The 23,217-nt window shown below is 52.0% G+C and overlaps 1 protein-coding gene across 1 annotated transcript; it reads right to left on the bottom strand.

Moving 5' to 3' along the window:
* CARD19 (caspase recruitment domain family member 19) lies at window positions 1-18,391 on the bottom strand. Its single transcript, XM_040963723.1, has 6 exons — window positions 18,302-18,391; window positions 4,270-4,412; window positions 2,350-2,503; window positions 1,202-1,261; window positions 973-1,044; window positions 1-304 (listed from the first exon to the last, which is right to left on the bottom strand). The coding sequence occupies exons 1-6, from the start codon at window positions 18,306-18,308 to the stop codon at window positions 189-191; spliced, it is 552 nt and encodes a 183-aa protein (XP_040819657.1). The 5' UTR covers window positions 18,309-18,391; the 3' UTR covers window positions 1-188.
* Between the last annotated feature and the right edge of the window lie 4,826 nt (window positions 18,392-23,217).

The following is a 23,217-nucleotide window of genomic DNA, read 5'->3' as shown; positions in this document are numbered from 1 at the left end:
TGAAAGAACATGAACATTTAATACATTAAGCACCTTACAGGGTAAAGGTGATAAGCTTCTTAAACAAGTTATAAATAATGAAAAATACACATTTAGAAAAAGAAGTACTGGGCCCTGGGCAAGTGGCCTGGGCCCTCTTTGGTTGAGTGATGAGTGGGGACTGGCATCAGGACCTGAGTCTGGGTCCGTCAGAACCCCCCCAGGTCATCTGCCAGGAAGGCCAGCAGGTAGCGGCTGACGTGCCTGTCGATGATGACGGGCGAGAAGCCGAGGATGCGCCGGGCGCCCGGCAGCCCTTTGGAATCTGAGAGACAAAAGGGGAAGAGAAGATTTAAGGTGGACTTCTTCCTGGCCTGGTCGGGACCCCTGGGAGCTGGGGCAGGGTGGGTGTTGGCACTGTTGCCTCCATTTGTTTGGGTCAAGGCAGGAACTGGGGCAATCCCACGGACTCCCAGTGAGTGGTGTGAGGCAGAGGGTGGAGGCTCCTTCTTGCACGGACCAGTACCCTACCCCTAGCACCCTTCCCAGCATGCAAAATCTGATAAAAGGGAAGTTGGGGGCAAGTGGTGGGGCTGTAGGCCAAGCAGTTGCCCCCCCTTCAGAGAGACCAGCGTCCCCTCCACCACAAAGAGATCTGCACAAGGTCACAGTCATGGCTCAAGGTCACAAGTGTGGCAGGCCTTTCTAACCCCAGAGCCTTCCTTCTCTTCAGAGAAGTCATCATTTCCAAGCTCCAGGAGCCACAGGTTCCACAGAAGGCAGGGAGCTCTACCTACGCTATCTCCCATGATCCCTGCAAGGTGGGCCAGATACTATCCCACCACACAGGGCAGAACCCTGGGATTCAAACAGGTCCAGGGGTCATGCTGTGTGGAGTTCAGGGACCTCCCTTGGCAGCCCTGGCTGCCTTGGGCAGCAGCTCACAGTGGCACCTACTCTGCCGGGGCCTGGGGAGGGTCCACGTGTACCCACCTGGTGGGCAGCAGTAGAGGAGGAGCGCCAGGCCTGTGGCCAGGCCCAAGCCTGCCAGGAAGCTCATGGGTCCTGAGGAGAAACAAGTGTGAACAGGGCCTCCCCACCCCTGTGCCGGCCAGCAAACAACTTGGGGGAGGCTCTCCACCAAGACAAAGGCAGCAGAAGCCCAAGGCAGAAGGAGAGAGAGAGAGACAGAAAAAGAGAGAGAGGGCAGTGGGGGCGTTACCCCTGTCACTCAGCTCGTAGCTCTCGTGGCCCCAGTCAAGCTCTGTGGAATCTGAGTTCTCTGGAAACAAAATCACAGGGCATGGTTAGTTGTGGGTTATTAGGGAGCCAGGGGGGTCATCCTGACAGGAAGCCCAAGACTGCTGCCACCTCCTGGGGCCATGGGGCTCCCATCCAGTCTCCACATGGATGGATGGACAGGGACGGACACGGACATGGACACACACACACACACACACACACACACACACACACACACACACACAGGGCTGGGCCAGCCAGGCTTGGCATTCCGTGCCCCTGCAGTTTGGGATGTCCTCCTGTGGTCCAGCTCCCACACTCAAAGAACACTGGCACTGGGAGGAGACAACCTTATTCCCCAGGGGCCACAGGGCCCCATATGCAGCCCACACTTCAATCTTGAGGGCCTGACTGTTGCTAGCATGGTGGCTGCCTCTGTAGCTGTGGCCTAGGAGGGCTCCTCCTCCTAGGCTCTCCAACAGGGACATGGTATGACCCCAGGAGTACTTGGGAAGGGCTCATGGAGCAAAGCCCGGGGAGGACTCCTTGAGGTCCTTGGAGTGGCCTGACTGGAGCCACCCATTTCTCTGGTCCAGAGCAGTGGCCCCTCCTCTAAGAACTGAGCACAGAGCTCTTGGGCCTCTCTCCCAAACTGCTGGTTCTCTCTGCTCCCAGCAGCTCAGAGGACCCCAGACTCTTAGGACCCACACTTTTGGGGTCTATGGTGCACTGCCCAGGGACAGGGCCCTGCCACCCAGGCCTGGAGCAGCCCACATGCACAGGCCAGCCACGGGGCATCATGGGGGCGGTCACTCGGCTGTGCAGTGTGTTGAGGACAAGGATGTGGTTGCTGTCCTTGATGCAGGGATGAAGGGGTTTGTGAGGGAGGCTGTGGAAGAAAGACAGGTCCCACAGGTGCATGGGATTCCATCTTCTTTGCAAAAGTGACACAGGAGAGAGACAGAGACACACAGAGGTGTGTGAGAGATGCCTGCGTGGTCTGTATCTGCTTTCCTGATGCTCAGGGAGGGGCTGAGGCAGCCGCACAAGCCATGCAGGCGACACACATGCACAGGGCTGGAGGACAGCCATGTCACTGAGAGCTGAAGTGAGGCCGTGTGGACTTACGCAGAGCCTGGCGGCTGGGCAGGTGGCTGTGCAGTGTCTGGGCATGGATGTACAGGGCACGGTAGAACTCCTGGCAGTCACGCTCACCACTGTGCTGCAGGTGGCTCAGGAGGTCACAAAGCCGCAGGCGGAGGGATGCCTTGGGGTTCCGGAACTGGTGGGGTGCGAAGGGGTCACAAGGGAAAATCAGGTTGGTGTGTGTGTGGGGGTGATGCAGTCAGGCTCTCTGGTCCCTACTTTCTCCTCGGTGGTCCACCACTTTACTCACGCCTGGTCCCCATTCCCTGTGGGATGGGAAACTGGGACTTGGACAGGTCAGAAAGCATGGGGCAAGGGGACATCATCTGACGTGCTGCCACTAAGCATGGCATCTTCTGTGTGTCACTGGCAAGTTATTTCACCACCCAAGGACTGGCTTGGGAATAATGAATTACGGTGACAGTGTCGTTACAGGGAATTGATAAGGTGATGGTGTAAAGGAGAGCTTCTACAGAAACACGATTTAAGTATTTAAAAGTAAGCGGGGAAGCGAACAGGCTGTTCTGACGTGCCTGATATATAACCTCCGTGGTTCTGGAGGTCAGTTGACAGGGCACTTGGCATTGACCCAGGGGATCAGGAGGCCGGATGGCTGCTGCCCCCTGGTGGCAGTATGCCACTCTCCATGGCTGCAGGGAACGCGAACTGACCCACAATAGCACAGAAGCTGCAGGTGCAATGAGGAAGGGGGTGTTCAGTTCCTCTTTTATTTTTTTTTCTATAAACATCTAATCTTGTGACTGCTGCCAGGGAACAGGTGGTTGGGTGTGGTGGCACAGGCAAAGCGAGCCAGGGGCTGGTGGGATGGGCAGGGCCAACCCTCTTTCCCAGGTCCTGAAATTTGAAGCCTCTCAGGCTTCCCCGGCACTGAAAGGGAGGACCGGATCAGGCAGCCTGGGACGGAACCCAGAAACTGCATCTCCCATGCCATGTCCAGCTTTGGCTGGCAAGGTGGCAGCTGTCCTGCACCTGCTCGTGTCACAGCATGGGCTCAGCACATGGCCTTAGCCTGACTCAACAGGAACCCCCTCTGCCCTACAGGCGGGGACTCAAGGTGGGCTTGATTCTAGCATAGCCTGCTCACAGGCTCCTGGGCCTGTGGCACAGGTGGGCACACTGCCTCTCCTAGCACTGAGCCTCTCTCAGCATGGCTTACAGGTCAGATGGGGGACAGGGTCAGTGCCTGACAACCTGGGGCCTTCTACCCACCTGTCAGTGCCTACCTGTCAGAAGCCCAAGGGGCTCCCAGTGAGATGCCCAATAAATGATTCCTAGCTAACAGTTAAGGAATGGCGGGCTCCAAGTTCCATGCTCCCTGTGGGCCGTACAAGCACAAAGCCTCGCCTCTTGGTGCGGAGTGAGTGGAGATATCCTTTCAGCCATGTTTGCGCACCCTAATTCCCGAGAGGCAACCCCATGTGAGCTGCCTTCATTATCCCCATCTTCTATGGAGTTTCCTTCTTCACTCTGTGGACACACGAGTCATCCTCCCTTTGGGGGACTTTCTACCCTTCTTTCCTTTCCAGACGTGTCTGGAGCAATGAAGACAAAGAGGAGCAAAGTCTGCTGGGTCCACTGCTGTGGGGCGAGCAAGGCCCAGGCTCAGCTGCCCCTCTGCGTCTTGTACTGCCGTGTGCTGTGTGTGCCATCTGCTGTCACACGTGGTCTCCTGCGGCCTTTCCACTACTCCACAAAGGGCCAACAAACCTGACGATCTATGAAGAGCCTGGGTGCCGAGAGCTGACACCATGCATTTGTTTTGGGTTCCCCCAAAGAGGTCACCAGCTTGGGCACCTCGAGTGCCTGGGCCTAGGCGTGTCACCTGTGAGCATGCCATGCCTGGAGAGGCATCCCAGGTCCCCCCCCTCACCTCCTCAGCACCTTTTCCGCCTGCTTGTCAGTGAGGATCTGCGGGTAGTAGCGGTTGAGCTGCAGGATGATCCTGTCCACCTGCTGCTCGCTCAGGCGCCCAGAGCCCATCAGGAAAGGCGCATCCTGGACCAGGCGATCACAGTAGGTCTGATCTGAAACACAGGTCAAGAGCAGCGAGTGAGCCGCACCTGTCGGGGTCACTGCAGCGGGCACATGCAGGGGATCACAGACCTCCCAGCCTACATGGGGCACGGCACACGGCCCCCTCCTTGGGCCTCTCACTCACAGGGGAAAGGATCTACTTTCCATGGGCCAGCTGGCAGTGAGGAGGGGCTGGGGAAGTCGGCAGCTCCCACAGCCATGCAGAGGGTGGCAGGGCTCAAGAGCCTGTGCTGGCATCTGGAGGGACAATGCCCAGCAGCAGGGTGCTGGCGCTCCCAGTGACAGCTAACCCTCCTCAGGAGGCCTTTCCCTTGCAGGTCTGTTTTTCAGAATTACGGTAACATATCACTAGTACACTCTTTCCCATATGATTGTTCCTAAGGAGGACAGCTCTTTGAGGCGGACACTAGGATGGAGTGGGTAGGCACAGGGTCCCGGTGGAGAGCAAGCAGGTGTACTTGCCTAACAGGACTGAGCCATTTTCCTACGTATGCAGTAATTTTAGGAAATTGTATGTAATGTCCTCATTAAACACAAGGAATATACACATAAAAATATTACTACAAAAAATCTACTTGGTGTCTGGCATGCTAGCTTTCCACCTTTGGTGCCAGCTTCCCATATGGGTGCTTTTTTATGTCCCGGCTGCTCCACTTTCTCATCTAACTCCCTGCTAGTGGTCTGAGAAGGCATGAAAGGATGGTGTTGGGTGCCTGCACCCACATAGGAGACCCAGAAGAAGCCCCCGGCTCCCAGTTTTGAACCAGCTCAGCTCTGCCCATTGCTGCCATTTGGGGAGTGAATCGACAGATGGAAGATCTGTGTCTCTCCCTGTAACTCTGACTTTCAAGTTAAAAATAAATTCGTCTTAGGGGGAAAAAAATCAGCTAGGGGCAGGAGGTTGGCTCAACAGTTAGCTCACCACGTGGGATGCCAGCATCCCATATCGGAGTGCTGGCTCAAGCCACATTCCTCTCCTTCTGATCCAGCTTCCTGCTAACACACACCCTGGGCAGCACAGCGAGGCTCACGTACGCAGCTCCCTACCACCTGTGTGGAAGACACAGATGAAGTTTCTGGCTCAGCTCTGGTTGTACACTGGGGAGTGAACCAGCAGATGAAAGATTTCTCTCTGCCTACCCTTCCTTTCTCTCTCTCTCTCCCTCTTTTTTTTTTGTTTTGTTTTTTTTTTTAAGATTTATTTTTGTTATTTTTTTATTGGAAAGGCGGATATACAGAGAGGAGAGACAGAGAGGAAGATCTTCCGTCCGATGATACACTCCCCAAGTGAGTGCAACGGTCAATGCTATGCCGATCCGAAGCCTGGAGCCTCTTCCGGGTCTCCCACACGGGTGCAGGGTCCCAAAGCTTTGAGCCGTCCTCAATTGCTTTCCTGGGCCACAGGCAGGGAGCAGGAAGGGAAGCAGGACTGCCGGGATTAGAACCGGCGCCCTTATGGGATCCCGGGCGTGCAAGGCGAGGACCTTAACCACTTGCGCCACCGCGCCGGGCCCCCCTTTTTTTTTGTAAAGATTTTTTTGTTTTTATTATAAAGACAGATATACAGAGAAGAAGAAAGACAGAGAGGAAGATCTTCCCTCTGATGATTCACTCCCCAAGTGACCGCAACGGCCAGTGCTTTGCCAATCCAGGATGGGAACCAGGAACTTCCTCCAGGTCTCCCACACAGGTGCAGGGTCCCAAGGATTTGGGCCATCCTCAACTGCTTTCCCAGGCCACAAGCAGGGAGCTGGATGGGAAGTGGAGCTGCCGGGATTAGAACCGGGGCCCATATGGGATCCCAGCGCGTTCAAGGCGAGGACTTTAGCTGCTAGGCCACGCCGCCGGGCCCTTTTTCTCTCTTTTAAAGTAACTAAACACCAAAGGTGGAGATTGGAGGTACTGGAGAAAATGGAAGTACAAAAAGCTACAAGATTGAAAATAATCAGCAAATTGGAAGAAGTAAGTCATTTTTTAAGTGGGTAAGACTATTATGTCCATATTGTTTCCTTCATGTATCAGGTAAAGGGGGATATTAACGGAGAAGTCCCACCCAGTCTCCCACCAACCCTAGGTCCCTGATATGGGGCATGCTCCGAGGGTCTTGCTCAAGTGGTTTTGATAAGAAGTAAGTCATTCTTTACCAAAATTATTTTCAACATAAATAAGTTAAACTTATCATTCAAAAGGCAAAAATTGGCAGAATGCATTTACTGTCTATAAGACTGACTTTAAAAAGTGAAAAGTGGGCCTGGCAGCGTGGCCTAGCAGCTAAAGTCCTCACCTTGAACGTGCTGGGATCCCGTATGGGCACTGGTTCTAGTCCCGGCAGCTCCACTTCCCATCTAGCTCCCTGCTTGTGGCCTGGGAAAGCAGTGGAGGACAGCCCAAATCCTTGGGACCCTGCACCTGTGTGGGAGACCTGGAGGAAGTTCCTGGTTCCCATCCTGGATTGGCACAGCACCGGCCATTATGGTCACTTGGGGAGTGAATTCACAGAAGGAAGATCTCCCTCTCTCTCTCTCCTCCTCTCTGAATATCTGACTTTGCAATAAAAATAAATAACTCTTTAAAAATATAAATTTCTTATGGAATCTACTCTTCATTCTTTAATTTAATTTTAATCGGAAAGTCAGATATACAGCAAGGAGACACAGAGATCTTTCATCTATTCACTCACTCCCCAGGTGGCTGTAACGGCTGCAGCTGAGCTGATCAGAAGCCAGAAGCCTTTTCCAGGTCTCCCACACAGGTGCAGGGTCCCAAAACATTGGCCCATCCTCGACTGCTTTCCCAGGCCACAAGCAGGGAACTGGATGGGAAGTGGGGCTGGCAGGATTAGAACTGGCACCCATATGGGATCCTGGTGCATGCAAGGTGAGGATTTCAGCCACTGGCTAGTATGCTGGGCCCTTCATTTATTTTACTATTTTACAACACAGTTGCACAGGTTCTGAGATTTCCCCTATACTATTACATAGTGTAGTCTTTCATAGACAGTCATAAGTCCATCATTGCATTATATAAATGTATCCTGACATTGTAGGCATAGAGTTGGCAGAGAATCCAGTATCTGGATATATACTTAACAGTTTCACCGGGAGTTCAGCTTTAATTTAGAAATGGAGATGCATCTGGATATGATAGTCTCCATTGCAGTTACTATAAATCCCTTAAGCCATAAAACCAAATCAACAGGAATAAAAATAGAAAATTAACAACATGAAGTTAAATAACATGCTACTGTATGACCTATGTGTCACTTAAGAATTTCGTAAAAAAAAAAAAAACTTTTTTGGAGAAACGAAAAAACAAAACTATCAAAACCCATGCAATATAGCAAAAATAGCATTGAAAGGAACATTTATAAAATCAAATACTTACAAAAAATCAAAATAGCTCAAATAAGTTACTTATGCATATTAAGGACTTATTAAAATGAAAAAATGAACAGGAGACAAGAAATAATAGAAATCACAACAAAGGGTCCAGCACAGTAGCCTAGTGGCTAAAATCCTCACGTTGGACATGCTGGGATCCCATATGGGCACCGGTTCTAATCCTGGACACCCCACTTCCCATCCAGCTCCCTGCCTGTGGCCTGGGAAAGCAGTGGAGGACAGCCTAAAGCCTTGGAACTCTGCACCTGTATGGGAGACCTAGAGGAGGCTCCTGGCTCCTGGTTTTGGATCAGCTGGGCTCCAGTCACTATGGCCACTTGGGGAGTGAATCAGCAGAAGAAAGATCTTCCTCTCTGCAAATCTGACTTTCCAGTAAAAATAAATAAATCTTTTTTAAAAAAAGAAATCATAGGAAAAAGAACTACAATTAAAAATAGAAAACTACAAATTGCAACAAGAGCCATTTTAAGAAGATGAGCAAAACAAACTTTTAGCCATAATAGCAAAGACAAACAAGAGAGGCAGCACTGAACGAGGTAAATATAGTTTCTTCTAATGATTAAAATTTACCTTATTTATTTACTAGTCTTCTCACTAAGGCATGTGTTATGTAATTATTCTCTTTAATGTATGATATTTCTATAAAAATGTCCTGTTTCTGGCTTTTTAGTTTGGGGCTGTTTTTGATTAATGCAGTTTCCCAATTTTTTTTTTTACTTTTTTCTAACTTACAAAGTAAAATTAACTTCTCCCATGGGTGTTACTATTCTTAGATAGTTCTAGAACAATGAAACCACTTTTTGTTGCTTGGTATTTGGTCATGTCTTGGATTCCTTGATTCTAGGACACAGCCAGCCTGAACTACTCTGTTGGTTTCATCTCCACCCCAACAGTGTTGTTACGTAGAAAAATAGTTCACCTGTGTGATAAGCCCTGTATGTTTTGTCGTGAGAGATATAATCATCCTCAAAGCTTGTTTCATTACGTGGATTAATTAGTTTTCTCTATCACAGTATTAACAAGTGGATTTATTGCAAATACAAAGAAAATATATTGATTAATATTCTTTTTTTTTATTGGAAAGGCGGATATACAGACAGGAGGAGAGACAGAGAGGAAGATCTTCCCTCTGATGATTCACTCCCCAAGTGAGCGTTACAGCCGATGCTATGCCAATCCGAAGCCAGGATCCAGGAACTTCTTCCGGGTCTCCCATGCGGGTGCAGGGTCCCAAGGCTTTGGGCCATCCCCGACTGCTTTCCCAGGCCACGAGCAGGGAGCTGCATGGGAAGCGGGGCTGCCGGGATTAGAACCAGTGCCTATATGGGATCCCGGGCTTGCAAGGCGAGAACTTTAACCACTACGCTATCATGCTGGGCCCTAACTCCCATAACTCTTATGTTCAGCCTTTTAACAGGGTACCTTATTCTTCAATACTTTTCTTCTCCTGACTCAGTTCCTCTTCCAGCTTTGTGATTTTTTCCCCCATTGTTGAAGGAAATGTCTTCAATTTCTAAGATTCTTTCTTTTGCATTGCTCATTCTATTATTGAGACTTTTCACTGAATTTTAAATTTGCTCCTTTGTGTCCTTCAGCTCAACATATTTTAAAAGACTAAAATTACATAAAGGTTCTTTTCCTTTGCTCTATATATTTGTTTGAAAGGAAGGGAGAGGTGGAGGAAGAAGGGAAGGAAGGCAGACAGACGGGGAGAGAAAAAGTGCCTTTAGCTGCTGTTTTATTCTGCAAAGTCACAACAACCTGAGATGAGCTCAGCTGACGCTAGCAGCTAGGACTCCATCCAGGTCTCCCACATGGGCCATTTTCTTGCTTCTCCGGGTATGATCAAAGTGAAGCTAGAATCGGAAATGAAGCCAGGACTTGAACTCGGGAATTATGATATGAGTACATGTGTCCCAAGCAGTGCCTTAAGCTCTGCACTAAACACTTAGCCCCAAAGTATTTTTCTTTTCTTTCTTTATGACATCAAAAAACTATATTAATTTGGCCAGGTGTGGTAGCCTAGCAGTTGGAGTCCTCGCCTTGAGCACACTGGGATCCCATATAGGCGCCAGTTCTAATCCCAGCAGTCCCACTTCCCATCCAGCTCCCTGCTTGGGGCCTGGGAAAGCAGTCGAGGACGGCCCAAAGTTTTGGGACCCTGTACCTATGAAGGAGACCCAGAAGAGCTCCTGACTCCTGCCTTCAGATTGGCTCAGCTCCAGCCGTTGCGGCCACTTGGGGAGTGAACTATCAGATGGAAGATCTTCCTCCCTGTCTCTCCTCCTCTCTGTACCTGCCTTTCCAATAAAAATAAATAAATCTTTAAGATAAATAAATAAATAAAATACAATATATAATGCACACATGTCCTGAGTTCACAGTAAACCCAACTGTTAATATTGTAATACAAAAATAATTAATCCACCTTATGCAGTAGAGACCAGCTTTGAGGACAATTCCCTCCACAGTAAGAACAGTAAGGGCTTCTCACACAGCTGCAGTACTTTTCAACACAGTGACAGTCCCGGGGTAAAGATAAAATGACAGAGTGCTCTACACTGGGTTCCTTCTAGAATCAAGGAATCAGGAATCACAGCCACAAACCAAGCAGCAAAAAAGTAATTCCATTTTCCCAAATCTATTTTAATAAAATAGTTACCATGTAAGAAAATTAATTGCTTCAATGCCCATTGACATGTATGAGAGCTCAACGGGATGTGGGACAGACTGGAGTAGTCTGCTATACATACTGGCAAATCAGGGCAGGTGGCGGGCCTCGTGGGGGTTATTGCGGGTCGTTCCGACTAGGCTGCAGCTCCCACTGGTTTATGTGAGTGCCGAGTGTGTGCTGGGCAGCACCAGGCTGGACTGCAGCACCCACTGGTTCCTGTGGAAGACAGCGCTGGAAACAGAACTGACCCAGCAATTGCAACCACCAACCCATCGGGGTGATGGACTGTGCCGGGCCCTGTACTTGCAAGTACACACAGAACCTGGTTTGGGAACACCTCAGACAAGGTTTCTTTGGGGATCCCCCAGTTGAACCGCTGTACTCAGAACCCTAACCATAAAAAGACAGGATAGAACAAGTCAGTCAACTACCTCAGCCATATGTTGCAGTAAAAACCTGGGCAAATGGAGACTCTAAGACGGATTGTGTCAATCATTGGATTCTTCAGTGACCTCATTGTGCTTGGAATGGCAAGATTGGCAGCAATTCATAACCGTTGAACTATCAAAACCACTTGAGCAAGACCCTTGGAGCATGCCCCACATCAGGGACCTGGGATGGGTGGGAGGCTGGGTTGGGCTTCTCTTCCCCCCCCTTTACCCCAGATATGTGACAAAAACAATATGGAAATAATAGTCTTACCCACTTTCCTGTAGCCCTTGAACCTTTTTGCCCTAATTAACTACATAAAGAATGTCAAAAATAAAGAAAAAAATATGAAAAAAAGAAAAGTAATTATACTCAGAAAAAATGCAAAAAACATTAATAGAGAAATTGCGTTAATCAAAAGCAGCCTCAAACCAAAAAGCTATCAACAGATATGAAATGACTAGGTAGGGGAGCATATAGCAGAGTGGGCACCAAGTCCAGAAGAGAAACAAGAACCCAGGCTGGCGGAAAGGGACAAAGGACCCCAGCTACAGGCAATGGAACAGGCTGCCTTGTACCCAGGCACGTGTTACACTGCTGGGAGAAAAGCAGTCAGTTGCTGGCAGGCATTGTGGGCCTGGTTAAAACCAAATCTGTGTGAACTATACCAGTGTGCCAGCAGAGTTGCTTATTCCTCTTTTTTTTTTTCTTTTTTCTTTTTTTCATTTAAAGATAAATGGGGAAGGTGAGGAAGTCCAGGCCAGGACACACCACCTGGTCCCCAGGCTGTAGATTCCCTAGGGAAGGGGTTTGGGGACACTGGAGTGGGAGCAGCCGAGGGCATGCTTGACAGGGGAGGAACAACTCCTGGAGTCTTTCACGGACTGGGCCACTACACTCACAGGTAGGCAAGGCAGCTGAGATGGAGTGTTTTAAAGGGAGCAAACCAGATGGCATGCCCGGGTTTAGGGCAAGGCACCTACCTATGTAGGAGACCTGTGTTGGTCTAAATAGTATCACCTGCTGTTTGCTGGTGCTTGCAAAAGCTGAGACTGGGGGTCATTCCTGGCTGGACTGGCCACAATACCTGCCCATAAGTATCTAAGTAGGGGGTGGGCCACCTCAGGGTGGGCCGCAGCACTCATCCAGAACATCAGAGAAATGGATCTGGGGATACATTCTATAGGGGACTTTTGGGCTCACTTCTGTGGGACTGTAGCACCTACCAGTTTACACACAGAGCTGGAGTGGTATTGGGTCAAACCAGGCTGGACCACGGGACTCACCTGACAGAAACTCACCTGACACCCACGGGGTCTGGGACTGGGAGAAAGCTGGTATAGGTGACAGATTAAATCTCACCTTGCACTGGCTGGCACACAGAGTTAAGTCTGAGATTATCTCAGGTGAGATTTCTTGGGGGACTCCCCAGCTACAGAGCTGGACCCAGACCTTGGCCAGAGGCAAAATCACAGGCTGTGTAGTCCCACCTCAGAGAGCATGTATCAGGACTGGGCCTCCTAGTGGCTGATGCCTGTGCAGTGGACAGCACATCCAAATGCCCACAGAGGACGTGACAGCCAGCTCATCTAGGCCAGTGGAGATGGCCACTGCCTTGTCAGAGGGTAGAAACCAGAACAGGTTGGACCACTTTCCTGGCCAAGCTTTGCAGCCTTTGCAACATGTTCCTGGGTCTGTGGATGCACTAAGGTGGACTTTGTCAGCCAATAGATCTTGGATTTCTCAATCCTGGAGCAGTGAAACCAACAACTCTCAAAACTATCAAAATCACTGAAGTAACACCCTCAGAGCACTTTTCCTCATGTGGGGTTTGTTAAGATGTCATCAAATGACCCTCCCCCACCCCAGGTGCTGATGTAGTTTGATAGCAAGGAGTAGTTCCCTTCCCCTCCTCCCCTGTGGACATAGGAGAGAAAAAAACAAAACAAAATAAAACAAAAAAACTGAAACATATGTCCCACCCACTTTCCTTGGTACCTTAAGTTTCCCATCTTAATCAGAGGACCACATAGATGGGGGCACGCCTCTGATGGGCTGCAGCTCTCATGTCAGCACAAGAACCAGGGCTAAATGAGGGCCTGGCTGGACGAGCACTGGCATGAGCATGGAATGGATTAAGGGGGTTGGTCAGGCTCAGCTAGGCTGCGGTACCCACTGATGTGCATGAGAAGCAAATGGGATACAGGACAAACCAGACCAGTCTGCTGCACATACTGGCATGCGTGGGAACTGGGAATGGGCCTAGTGGGGGTTACTCAGAGTTGCTTTGACTAGGCTGCAGTTCCTGCTGGTGTGTGTGAGCGCCAAGCACGTGGTGGGTAGCGTTGGGCAGGGTTGGGGTGGGCAGGGTTGTGGTGGGCAGCAGCATCCATTGGCTTGTGCATGAGATAGGGTTAGGGACAGAACTGATGGGGCAACTGCAAACACCAGTGTATGGGTAGGCTTTTGTAGGTGGTGGACTAAGCCAGATCCCCCAGTAGCTGGCACACACAGGAATCAGGTCTGGGTTCACCTCAGGCAAGATTTCTTTGGGTATACCCCTCAACTGGATCACTGGAAGAGCTTCAACCACTAGGAAAACCATAGGATATGTGGTCTGACCCTAAGAGTGCATGTGTCAGAATGGGCCTCCTTGTTTGCTGCAGCCCGGAGTGGACAGCATGCCCAGATGTACACAGAGGAGATGACAGGTCATTGAGGCCTGCAGAGGACATCAAGTACCATGGAGGGCAGAACGACTCTCCTGGCCAAGCTTTAACATCAAGTATCTGGACTAGTGGAAACTCTAAGGTAGACTATGTCAGCCAGCAGACCTTGGAAGGATTGCTTCAACCTTGGAGCAACAGCATCAACAGCATCTCAGAACTACTGAAACCACATAAGCAATATCAGAACGTGTGCCACATTGAGTACCCTGGGATGACATCAAGTGGCTGTCCCCATCCCCAGGTACTGATGCAGTTAGGCTGCTGGGAGCAGCCCTCTCTTCTCTCTCCTCTTCCTCCAGATACAGGAAGAAAAAAGAAAGTGGAAGCAATGTTTCATCCACTTGCCCCTGTTCCTTGACTCTCACTACCCTAATCGGGGGTCCACGTGGGCATACATCCTTCTCAACTATGTAAACATCATCAAAAATAAAATAAATTGGGCCCATAACAGTAGCCTAGCAGCTAAAGTCCTTGCCTTGCACACCACAGGATCCTATATAGGCACTGGTTCTAATCCTGGCACCCCACTTCCCATCCAGCTCCCTGCTTGTGATCTGGGAAAGCAGTTAAGCACGGCCCAAAGCCTTGGGATCCTGCACCCGCATGGGAGATCCGGAAGAAGCTCCTGGCTCCTGGCTTTGGACTGGCTCAGCTCCAGCCACTGTGGTCACTAGGGGAATGAATCATATAAATCTTTTAAAAAATAAAATAAGTAAAAATAAATCTTAAAAATAATTTTCAAAAGAGTACACATGGGCACATTTCTCAACCATGTAAACAATATTAAAAAGAAAAATTTTTTAAAAGTTAAAAAGAAATGAAAAGCAGCTGAAAAGAAAGAAATGGAAAATTTCAAAAGCATGTACGTCATAAGGGATTAATACCCAGGCTATATAAAGAACACCCACAACTTAACCAAAAGGCACAAGCAATGCAATTCAAAAGTGCCTGAAACTACTGAACACTTCTCTGAGGACATACAGCAGGCCAAGAAGGACGTGAAAAGATGCTCACATCATTTCTCATCAGGGACCTGCAAATCAAAGGCACAGTGAGATAACCCTTGGTACTCAGCAGACAACTCTATATTAAGGTGACCAGCGTAGGTGAGAGCCTGCAGGAAGCAGAGCTCTTGTGCCTGGCTGCCAGAAACATATGACAGCACAGCTGCCATGCAAGAACACACATCAGCTCCCTAGCAATGATCACATACAAGTCCCACATGATGTGGTCATTCCATCTCCAGGGGCACAGCCTAAACAACTGCAAGCAGAAGGTCAGGAGCCACAGGGAGATGGGGGCAAATGTGTAATGTCCCATCTCTCTAGTGTCACTGTCCCGTCGAAACTCACAGAACATACAACAGGGCAAGAACTCCGCTAAACCATTAACTATGGATTGTAGTTAATTATGATACACGAATGCGCTATGTTACTAAAGGGAGGGGGGCACACTGAACAAAATCTGCCATTGATTAAAAAGAAAACCTGGGCTGGGCCTTGTAGTTCCGCGTACTGTCTCTGCTTGGGATACACAGCCGGCGTAAGTGTGCCTGGTTTGAGGCCTGGCCATGCTGGGTTTCTGAACCAGCCTCCTGCTAATGTGCCTGGGAGGCAGTGGATGAGGTCCCCTGGCATGAGGAGACCCAGAGGGCGCTCCTGGCTCAGCCTGGCTCAGCCCTGGCTGTTGTAGCATTTGGAATGTGAACCAGTACACAGATGATCTCTCTTTTCCTCTGTAAATCTTCCTTTCAAATAAATACATTTCACAATTTTTGTTGAAAATCTCATTATTGAATTTTAAAGAAAATATAGGTTTCACAGAAGGCAGATCAACCCTTGGGCTGGGATTCCCTAAGAAGTGCATGGGGGAACTTTCCGGGGAGAGAAATGTTCTGTTCTGATTCTGCCATGCTTAACGGAGTGCAGACATGATCAAAACCTTGACAAATGTGCACTAAGAATGAGAGCATCTGCTTGTCCACACGGTGACCCTCACAATAACCTTGTCTGTGTATAAAGCAGGGTCGTTCCCTCCTCCCCTGGGGCTGGTTTCTGAACTTTCCCACCCCAAGCATCAGAGCCCCCTCCCCAGGGGCTCTTGATGTGGGAGAGGAGGCTGTACTCTCCTAGTGACCCCACAGAACAACGGGGCTGTCTGATTCATGCTCACTGCCTCCCAAATCCACACAGAAGCTCTCCAACCACTAAATCAGATCATCTACTTCAGGCCGTCACCATAGTCACAGGAAGAGGTGGCAGGGCCTGGGCTTCCCACAGTTGATGGCAAAGGCAAACTTGCCAGCAGCCCACCACTGCCTTACAGGGCTGCCCAGCAGGTCCGCTGCCTCCAGCCTCTCTTCTCACAGTCAAATGCACACAGGGCAATCATGTGCCAGGCACTCAGTGGGCTCAACACTCTGCTTCTGCTTGCCAGCTCTGCATCCTGACCACCACTTCCATTTTGAGATGGAACCTAAGGTATAGCAAGACAATAAGACCATTACCCAACACTGCAGTCGGCTAGCAAAGCAGCAGATCCGAGGCAGGGACCAAGTACGGCAGTGTTGCAAGCCTTCCGTGTCCTTTTCACCAACCCATGGATTACCAGGTTGTAATCAGCTCAGAGAACCAAGGCTGTCCATCCAGCATGCACTGGGCCATATGCACAGGGCTGGACACATAGTAGGTGTTCACTCAAGAATTCTGGAATAATTTGTCTCAGGTCCAAGGCTGAGGACTGCTGGAGGCTGACAGCCAGCACCCCGTGGCAGCCTGCTGCTTTCCGGGAACCACCAGCCCGGTGGGGCCTCCGCTGCCCACAAGCTGTGAGTCACTGCAGCCCTGAGTCACCACCGCCCTGAGTCACCTGGCACAGGCGGCACAGCCCAGAGCTCTGTACTTCCTGGAGTTCCTGTGAGCTGCGCTAGCAAACTACACACTGGGCACTGCAGGGCACAAAATTCAGAAGCAAGGAACCAGCCTTGGTGCCAGGCTGACTGCTCACCGCGCCAAGCCACAGTCTCTCTGACAAGCCCCAAGTGCCCATTCTTGCCTAATTAGCACCAGAACTACGACCCCGGCCCTATTCCTCCGCCCACACTAAAGTCCTCAGCATGGCACTGGGGGCCCTGAAGAAGCGGCCCTGCCTGTCCTCACCTGGCCTCCCAAGCCACTGCGCCTTCTTAGCTGGCACCTTCAATCCTGCCATACTGCCTGAGAGCCCCACCTCGGACACAGATTATTAATTCCTGCTCAGCCGCTGTCTTCCCGAAGTGACCTCTCACTGTGGCTTGGGGGACACTTCCGCACCAACCTCCCCTCCCCAATCTTTTCCACAGGGTCATCCTGTCCCAGCTCCCCAGCCTAAGACAGCCAGCACTTAGTGAACACCAGCCCGTGTGCTGGAGGTGTCAGCTTACACAACTCGCTGGCAGTCAGAGCCTCAAGGGGCAGGCGCCGACCCAGGAGTCTGCAGCCTGGGGGGCTGCCCAGCGGACCCTCCAGGCCTGCATTCTCTGTGCCTGCTTACTATCTGAAAATAAATGTGAGCAGTGTATAAAATCCCAGCAAGTGGACAGCAGGGAGAAAAAGTAGGTGCATTGTTTTCAAAGTCTGTGTCCACAGGACCCTGCCAGGCAGTGGCTTCGCAGCTGAAGGAAGCCTTCCCTGACTGCCAGCTTCTCTGGGGTGGGCTTGCCTTAGGTCCCACCGACATCCAGTCCCTTGGACAGGCCTCCTTGGGGCTGGGTGATGCACTTGCTAAGGGAGTTGTGGCAGCAGGGTCCCAGGCAGGGTGCCTACCACCAACCAGCCAAGTGACAGGGGCACTTGCAGCAATGTATGCAATCCCAGCCCTGGTGCACGGTGCACAGTGCATGTTCAGAACAAGCAGCTGCAAATACAGACGGTTTGGAGAGAGGACAGGCCAGCAGTGGCAGCTGGGACCTCTTCTGCCTGGAATCCTGGAAGGTTCTAACCCAGCAGGACCTAAGCCTAAGCTACAGTGAGCACCAGGGAGAGGCTGGGGAACTTGTGGGACCATCCTGGCCCCCTGGACCACCTCATGGTGCAGAAGTCAGGCTCTAAGGAGGTGAGGCTTCTGTCAGCTCCCCACATTCCTCAATGGAGCTGCCATGGGGTTTATCATACATCACAACAACCTTGGAAGTGCACTCTGTCCCATGCCCCCAGGTCTGTCTGGGGTGCCCACAGAGTGGGAGTGCAACTTTTGATTCCTTCCTGGCCCGGAGAGGGCGGGAAGGAGCCAGATTTCAGGCAAACGCAGCCGGCATCCCCCGGGTGAGCTGTGAGGGTGCGCCTGTGTCGCCCCGCCAGAGTCCTAACAGTCCCTGTCCGCTCCCGGATCTCACCCACTCTCGGAGAACAACCAAGCCCCACCCACCTTTACCTTCCCGGGTTTTAAATCCCATTTCGAGCATCCGCACCACGACACAGCTCCTGCTTCCTCAGGTGTATCCCACCCTCAGCGGACCGGAGCCCTGCAGCCTGCGGCGGAGCCACCTGCAGCTCGGCGTCCTGGGACACACCTAGCGCCCTGCCCTGCCGCGCAGATCCCCGCCACTCCGCCTACAAGAAACGGCCAAGGTCACTCAGCCCCTCCGCCCCGCTCAGCCCCGTGCCCACCTGTCATGGCGACGACGCGGCACAGCCCCGCCGCCCCGGCTGTCCGCCCCTCCGTCAGCCGCCCGCTGGGCCTCCGGTGACCGCCGCCCGCTCGGGGCCGCGAGCCCCACCCCTTCCCTCAAGTCCCCTCCCCGGCAGCGTCCGCTGCGTCGCCGCCGGGCTTCTAGAACCCGCCCCTCACTCCGGCGTCAGGGCGACGTGGCCGGCAGGGCGGTGCGTCACGCCCCGCCAAGACACGCCCCCTCCCAGGAAACACACCCCACCCAAGACACGCCTCGCCGGTGTCGTCATCAGGGCTCTGCGCCACGCCCCCGCGAAGACACGCCCCCGCCCAGGACACACACCCCACCCAAGACACGCCTCGCCGGTGTCGTCATCGGCACTTTGCGCCACGCCCCCGCCCAGGACACACACCCCACCCAAGACACGCCTCACCGGTGTCGTCATCGGGACTCTGCGCCACGCCCCCAACTCAAGACACGCCCCGCCGACGCATCGTCAAGGCTCTAAATCCCGCCTCTTACCGCTGTCAGCTAGGGCGCCTCCTAGCGAGTTCCGCTCCTCACTCAAGCCCCGCCCCGGAAAGCTCCTCCAATGACTGACGCGCGTCTCTCGGGCGTCGCGTGGTGAGCCCGCCCCGTCTGACTCGGCCGGCTGAGGGCCTCCTTCCATGGTCCGTGCCCGCTGCAGGCGGGAAAGCTGAGGGTCGGAGCGGACGGGACTTGCCCAGTCTTGCGGGACAAACGGCCGGTGGGGGATGCATGTTGTGCCCCAACAGGTTGATCCGCGGCTTGAGTTCCCAGCATCTCAAATATCACAAGCGCCAATTGGAGTCCCTCACTGCCTGCCTTCCCATCCACTTTCTTGCTCATGCGCTGGGGAGGCAGCTGATGAGGGCTTGCTTGGGGGTCCCTGCCCCACACATTTTTGTGGCCATTGTGGGAAACAAGTCAGTGGTGTTAAGTAACTGAACATGGGTCAAGGGGCTGGGGCCAGGGCCAGGGTAGGGATGCTCCCCTCACCCAGAGGAGAAGTGACTCCACGGACCTCCACTTGGACCCAGATGCCGCCTAGGGTGGGGGTGGTGGAGGATGAAGCGCTGAGAGGCAGGGCTGGGCGACCATAAAGGCCTGCTGAGGTCTTGGCCACAGCTTCAGGTGGGCGGCACCAGCATTGCCCACCCATTTTTCTAGCTAATTAAGAGACCACCAATGGGGAACATCTTACCTGTAGGTTCCCCGCCCAACAAGGAGAGGCCAGGCAATGTTTAAAATCCTAAGACTCTTTCTCAAACCTTTGGTGTCTCTCTCTCTCTCTCCTCATCCCATCTCCCAGTTTTCTCTTGGGAGGTCCTTCCCCTTCTTTCTCCCTTCCCTGCTCACCTGGTCCTTTCGCAAATAAACTTCTGTCTGCAACAGATTCCCGGCTTTTTATTTCTATACCAAGCTGAGGAATAACAGGAGTTCTTGCCAAGTTGTGTAGGGAGGCTTGGATTTTTGTGCTGGTCTGGTGAGCCACCCACAATAGCCTAAAGAATGGATGAATAAGATATGGCCCTTTCATACAGAGGATACTTAGCCCAACCTTTAAAAGGAAGCAAAATCTGGAGGTGTTAAGATGTCCACATTCCATATTGGAGAGGCTGGGTTTCATTGCAGGCACAGATTACTTATTTGAAAGGGAAGGAGAGAGAGGGAAAAAGAGAGTGAGGGAGCCCCCATCTCTCTCCCTGTACCCATTGGGTCCCTGTGACTCCACTGAGCGCATCCAGCAGGATGTAAGGCAAATCCAGGACAGATGTCTTGCCAGCATCATTTCTTGGTCCTAGAGAATACAGTACCAGTAGAAGCTGCTGAGTTTCCAGTAAGAAGGCATGGAGGAAGTGGCGGGCTGGCAAGGGCTGGCGTACCAGGCAGAGGTGAAGAGCAGTGCTTGGGCCTTGGTGGGATGAGCTGGGTGTGTCCCAGAAAACTCGAGCTGGAGGCAGTCACTCCTGCTCCAGTGCCAAAGCTCCGCAGCTCTGACAATCCTGGGGGGATTTGGGCTCTCCTCTCCAAGCCCGCTTTAAGCCCCAGCCCCTGCTGTTATACAGGCAGCTCACGGCCCACAGCTTTCCTGGACATGGCTCTGCCCTGCTAGGCCTCAGCTCCTTTTCTCCACTTTGCCACCAGGATGCCCATTTCTGGAACTCTTTGCTGCTACTCCGATTTTCCAGTAGCCCAGGGTGAGGCGCCAGGGAGCACACCCCCCATCTCTCCTTATATCCCCAAACCTTCCAGGCAGGCCTCTGAACCCCCTGGCCTGCCCTGTGCGTCTACAGCTTGGCTCCCACCTCACCTCAGTGGGGGTCTGGGTGGTGGAGTGGGCCCAGGGAGGGCTGGGTTTACAACAAGGATGCAGTCTTTTGTCCCTACTGTACCTTGGCCAGAAGTTTCCCAAGAGCAGAGTAGAGCAGCTTCTCACCGACACTGTCACTCAGATACTGTACTCAGACCGTGGCAATGGCAGGGCCTGCATGCACCCACAGAACCCTCAGGGCACCCTTTCCTGGGCCTGCCAAAGAACCTCAAAAGACAGGAGCTGCTGTCCTGTGAGGCCTGTGCTTTGCAGGTGACCACGTTCCCCAAGCATGAAATGAAAAGTCAGACTCACTCTTCCACTCCAGAAATGGCAGCCTCAAAGGGCACCTGCTGAATCTGCCATGTGACGGCCAAGAATATGAAATGCCTTTGGCTGGGGATTATGCCATGAATTGTGGGATGTCTGATAAATGTCCCCTTTGTGATGCCTGCTTCAGGAAATCGGTTGTGAGTGACACCATGGCAAGCCCAGCTTCAACAGACAAGGGAATACATGGGGCAGGGTTTCTTCCTCAATGCCAGCTCCGTCTTACAGCCCCAGTGTGGCTCCCAGTCCTCCAGGCAGGAAAAATCAAAGGGAAACCTCAGCCCTTTCTCTATGTCCTGAGAGGCCACACTGCAAATTATTGAGGGCTACAGGTATCTATTATGTGTTTATATCAAAGGCAGACCTACAAAGATCAGGAGTGGAGCAGCTGGAACTCAAAGCGGCACCCATTGGGCATGCTGGCTTTGCAGGCAGCAGCTTAACTAACTGTGCCACAACACTGCTCCCCTGGTACACACGTATGCTTTAAACTGGCCCAGGACAACCATGAGGCTCAGAGGTGATAAAGGGGGGCCTGGAGCTATAGTATGAGGTCTGGGTTTATCTGAAGTGGCAGCAGGCACAAATGTCTGAGACCAAGTCCTGAACATGCGCACACAGGTCTGCTCTGTGAACCAGTCCTGAGGGGAGTTAAGTTTCACTCTAACAAGTTCCTGGGTTTTATTTATTTTTAAGGATTTTTTTTTTGAAAGGTAGAGTGACAGAGGGAAAGACAAGAGACACAGGGAGAGCTCTCATAGCCGCTGGTCTAACTCTGTATGTGACTACAACAGCCACAAGAAGGAAGCCGGGCCCCCAGTACTCCATGCGGGTCTCCCACACAAGGGACAGGAGTCTAAGCACTTAGGCCATCCTCTGCTGCTCTCCCAGGCACATGATCAGGGAGATGGGTTGGAAGCAAAGCAGCTGTGGCCCAAGCAGGTGCTCCAATACAGCGACTGAACTTTAAAGCAGCTCTGCCAGCTTTTTGTCACTCCTCCCCTGCTCTGGTTTAGACGTGGCTGGAGTGTCCCTGAAGTTTTGGGAGCTTAGCCCCAGCATGGTGGAGCCTTTAAGAGCTGTTGAGGTCACTGGGGCTGCCCTGGAGAGGGACAGGAAGGTAATTCTAAAAGGAGCCTGAATCACTTCACATGAAAGGGAGTGGGCGTTGTGGTGCAGCTTAGCCACCATAGGACACCTGTATCCTGTGTGACAGTGCTGGGCTCAAGTCCTGCCTCTGCTTCTAGGCCAACTTCCTGTGCATGTGCACCCTGGAAGGCAGCAGAAAATGGCTCAGGGATTGGATCCCTTCCACCCATGTTGAAGATCCTGGCTTTAGTGTGGTCTGGGACTGGCTGCTGAGGGCTTTTGGGAACTGAACCAGCAGACAGAAGGTCTTAAGAGGTTAAGAATATCTTCATAAGTAGCTTGCTTTGGTATGTTGTCATAGTAACAGAAACCAGACCCAGGACCCCTACCAGGCAGTGAAGTCCAGCATCCCCTCCATCATTGGAGTTTACTTGGTTCCTGATGAACAGAACACAGCAGAAGCAACAGGGTATGAGGGCCAAGGTCAGGGTCTCGATGGCCAAACACAAGGCCTTCAGCTGGGGCGTGCCCCAGGAGTCTCACCTTGCACACACGAGGTCACTCCTGGCAGCCAGGCACAGCCCCGACCTGAGCATGGCCCAGCTTCAGCATGACCCACGTGTGAGCCATGGGCTGACAGCAGACACGTCGAGTGACTACTGCCCAGTGGGGCCTGGGAGACCCAGTGTACTGATAGAGTAACAAGCAACTGCACCGCTGTGTCACTACGAGGTTGGTTAGGTGGAGGACTGGACACTCAGGCCAGCGACCCCCTCTACCTCTGCATCTTTCAGCATCAGAACTGCACCATAGGCCCGACGCGGTAGCCTAGTGGCTAAAGCTCTCATGTTGTATGCACCGGGTTCCCATATGTATGTATTTCCATGGCTTTGCTTCCCATCAGGCTCCCTGCTTGTGGCCTGGGAAAGCAGTAGAGGACGGCCCAAAGCCTTGGGACCCTGTACCCACGTGGGAGACCTGGAGGAAGCTCCAGGCTCCAAGGTTCGGGTCAGCTCAGCTACAGCTGTTGTGGCTACTTGGGGGAGTGAATCAGCAGATGGAAGATCATCTTCTCTGTCTCTCCAATAAAAATAAATTAAAAATCTTAAAAAAAAAAAATCTTAACAGGGTGCGTGGAGCCCTCCGTGGGTCTCCAGTTC

Source organism: Ochotona curzoniae, unplaced genomic scaffold (assembly GCF_017591425.1).
Source record: "Ochotona curzoniae isolate NIBS_2020 unplaced genomic scaffold, NIBS_Ocur_1.0 scaffold_3208, whole genome shotgun sequence".
In the NCBI taxonomy this organism is placed as follows: domain Eukaryota; kingdom Metazoa; phylum Chordata; class Mammalia; order Lagomorpha; family Ochotonidae; genus Ochotona; species Ochotona curzoniae.
This window is presented reverse-complemented; position numbering and strand designations above follow the sequence as displayed.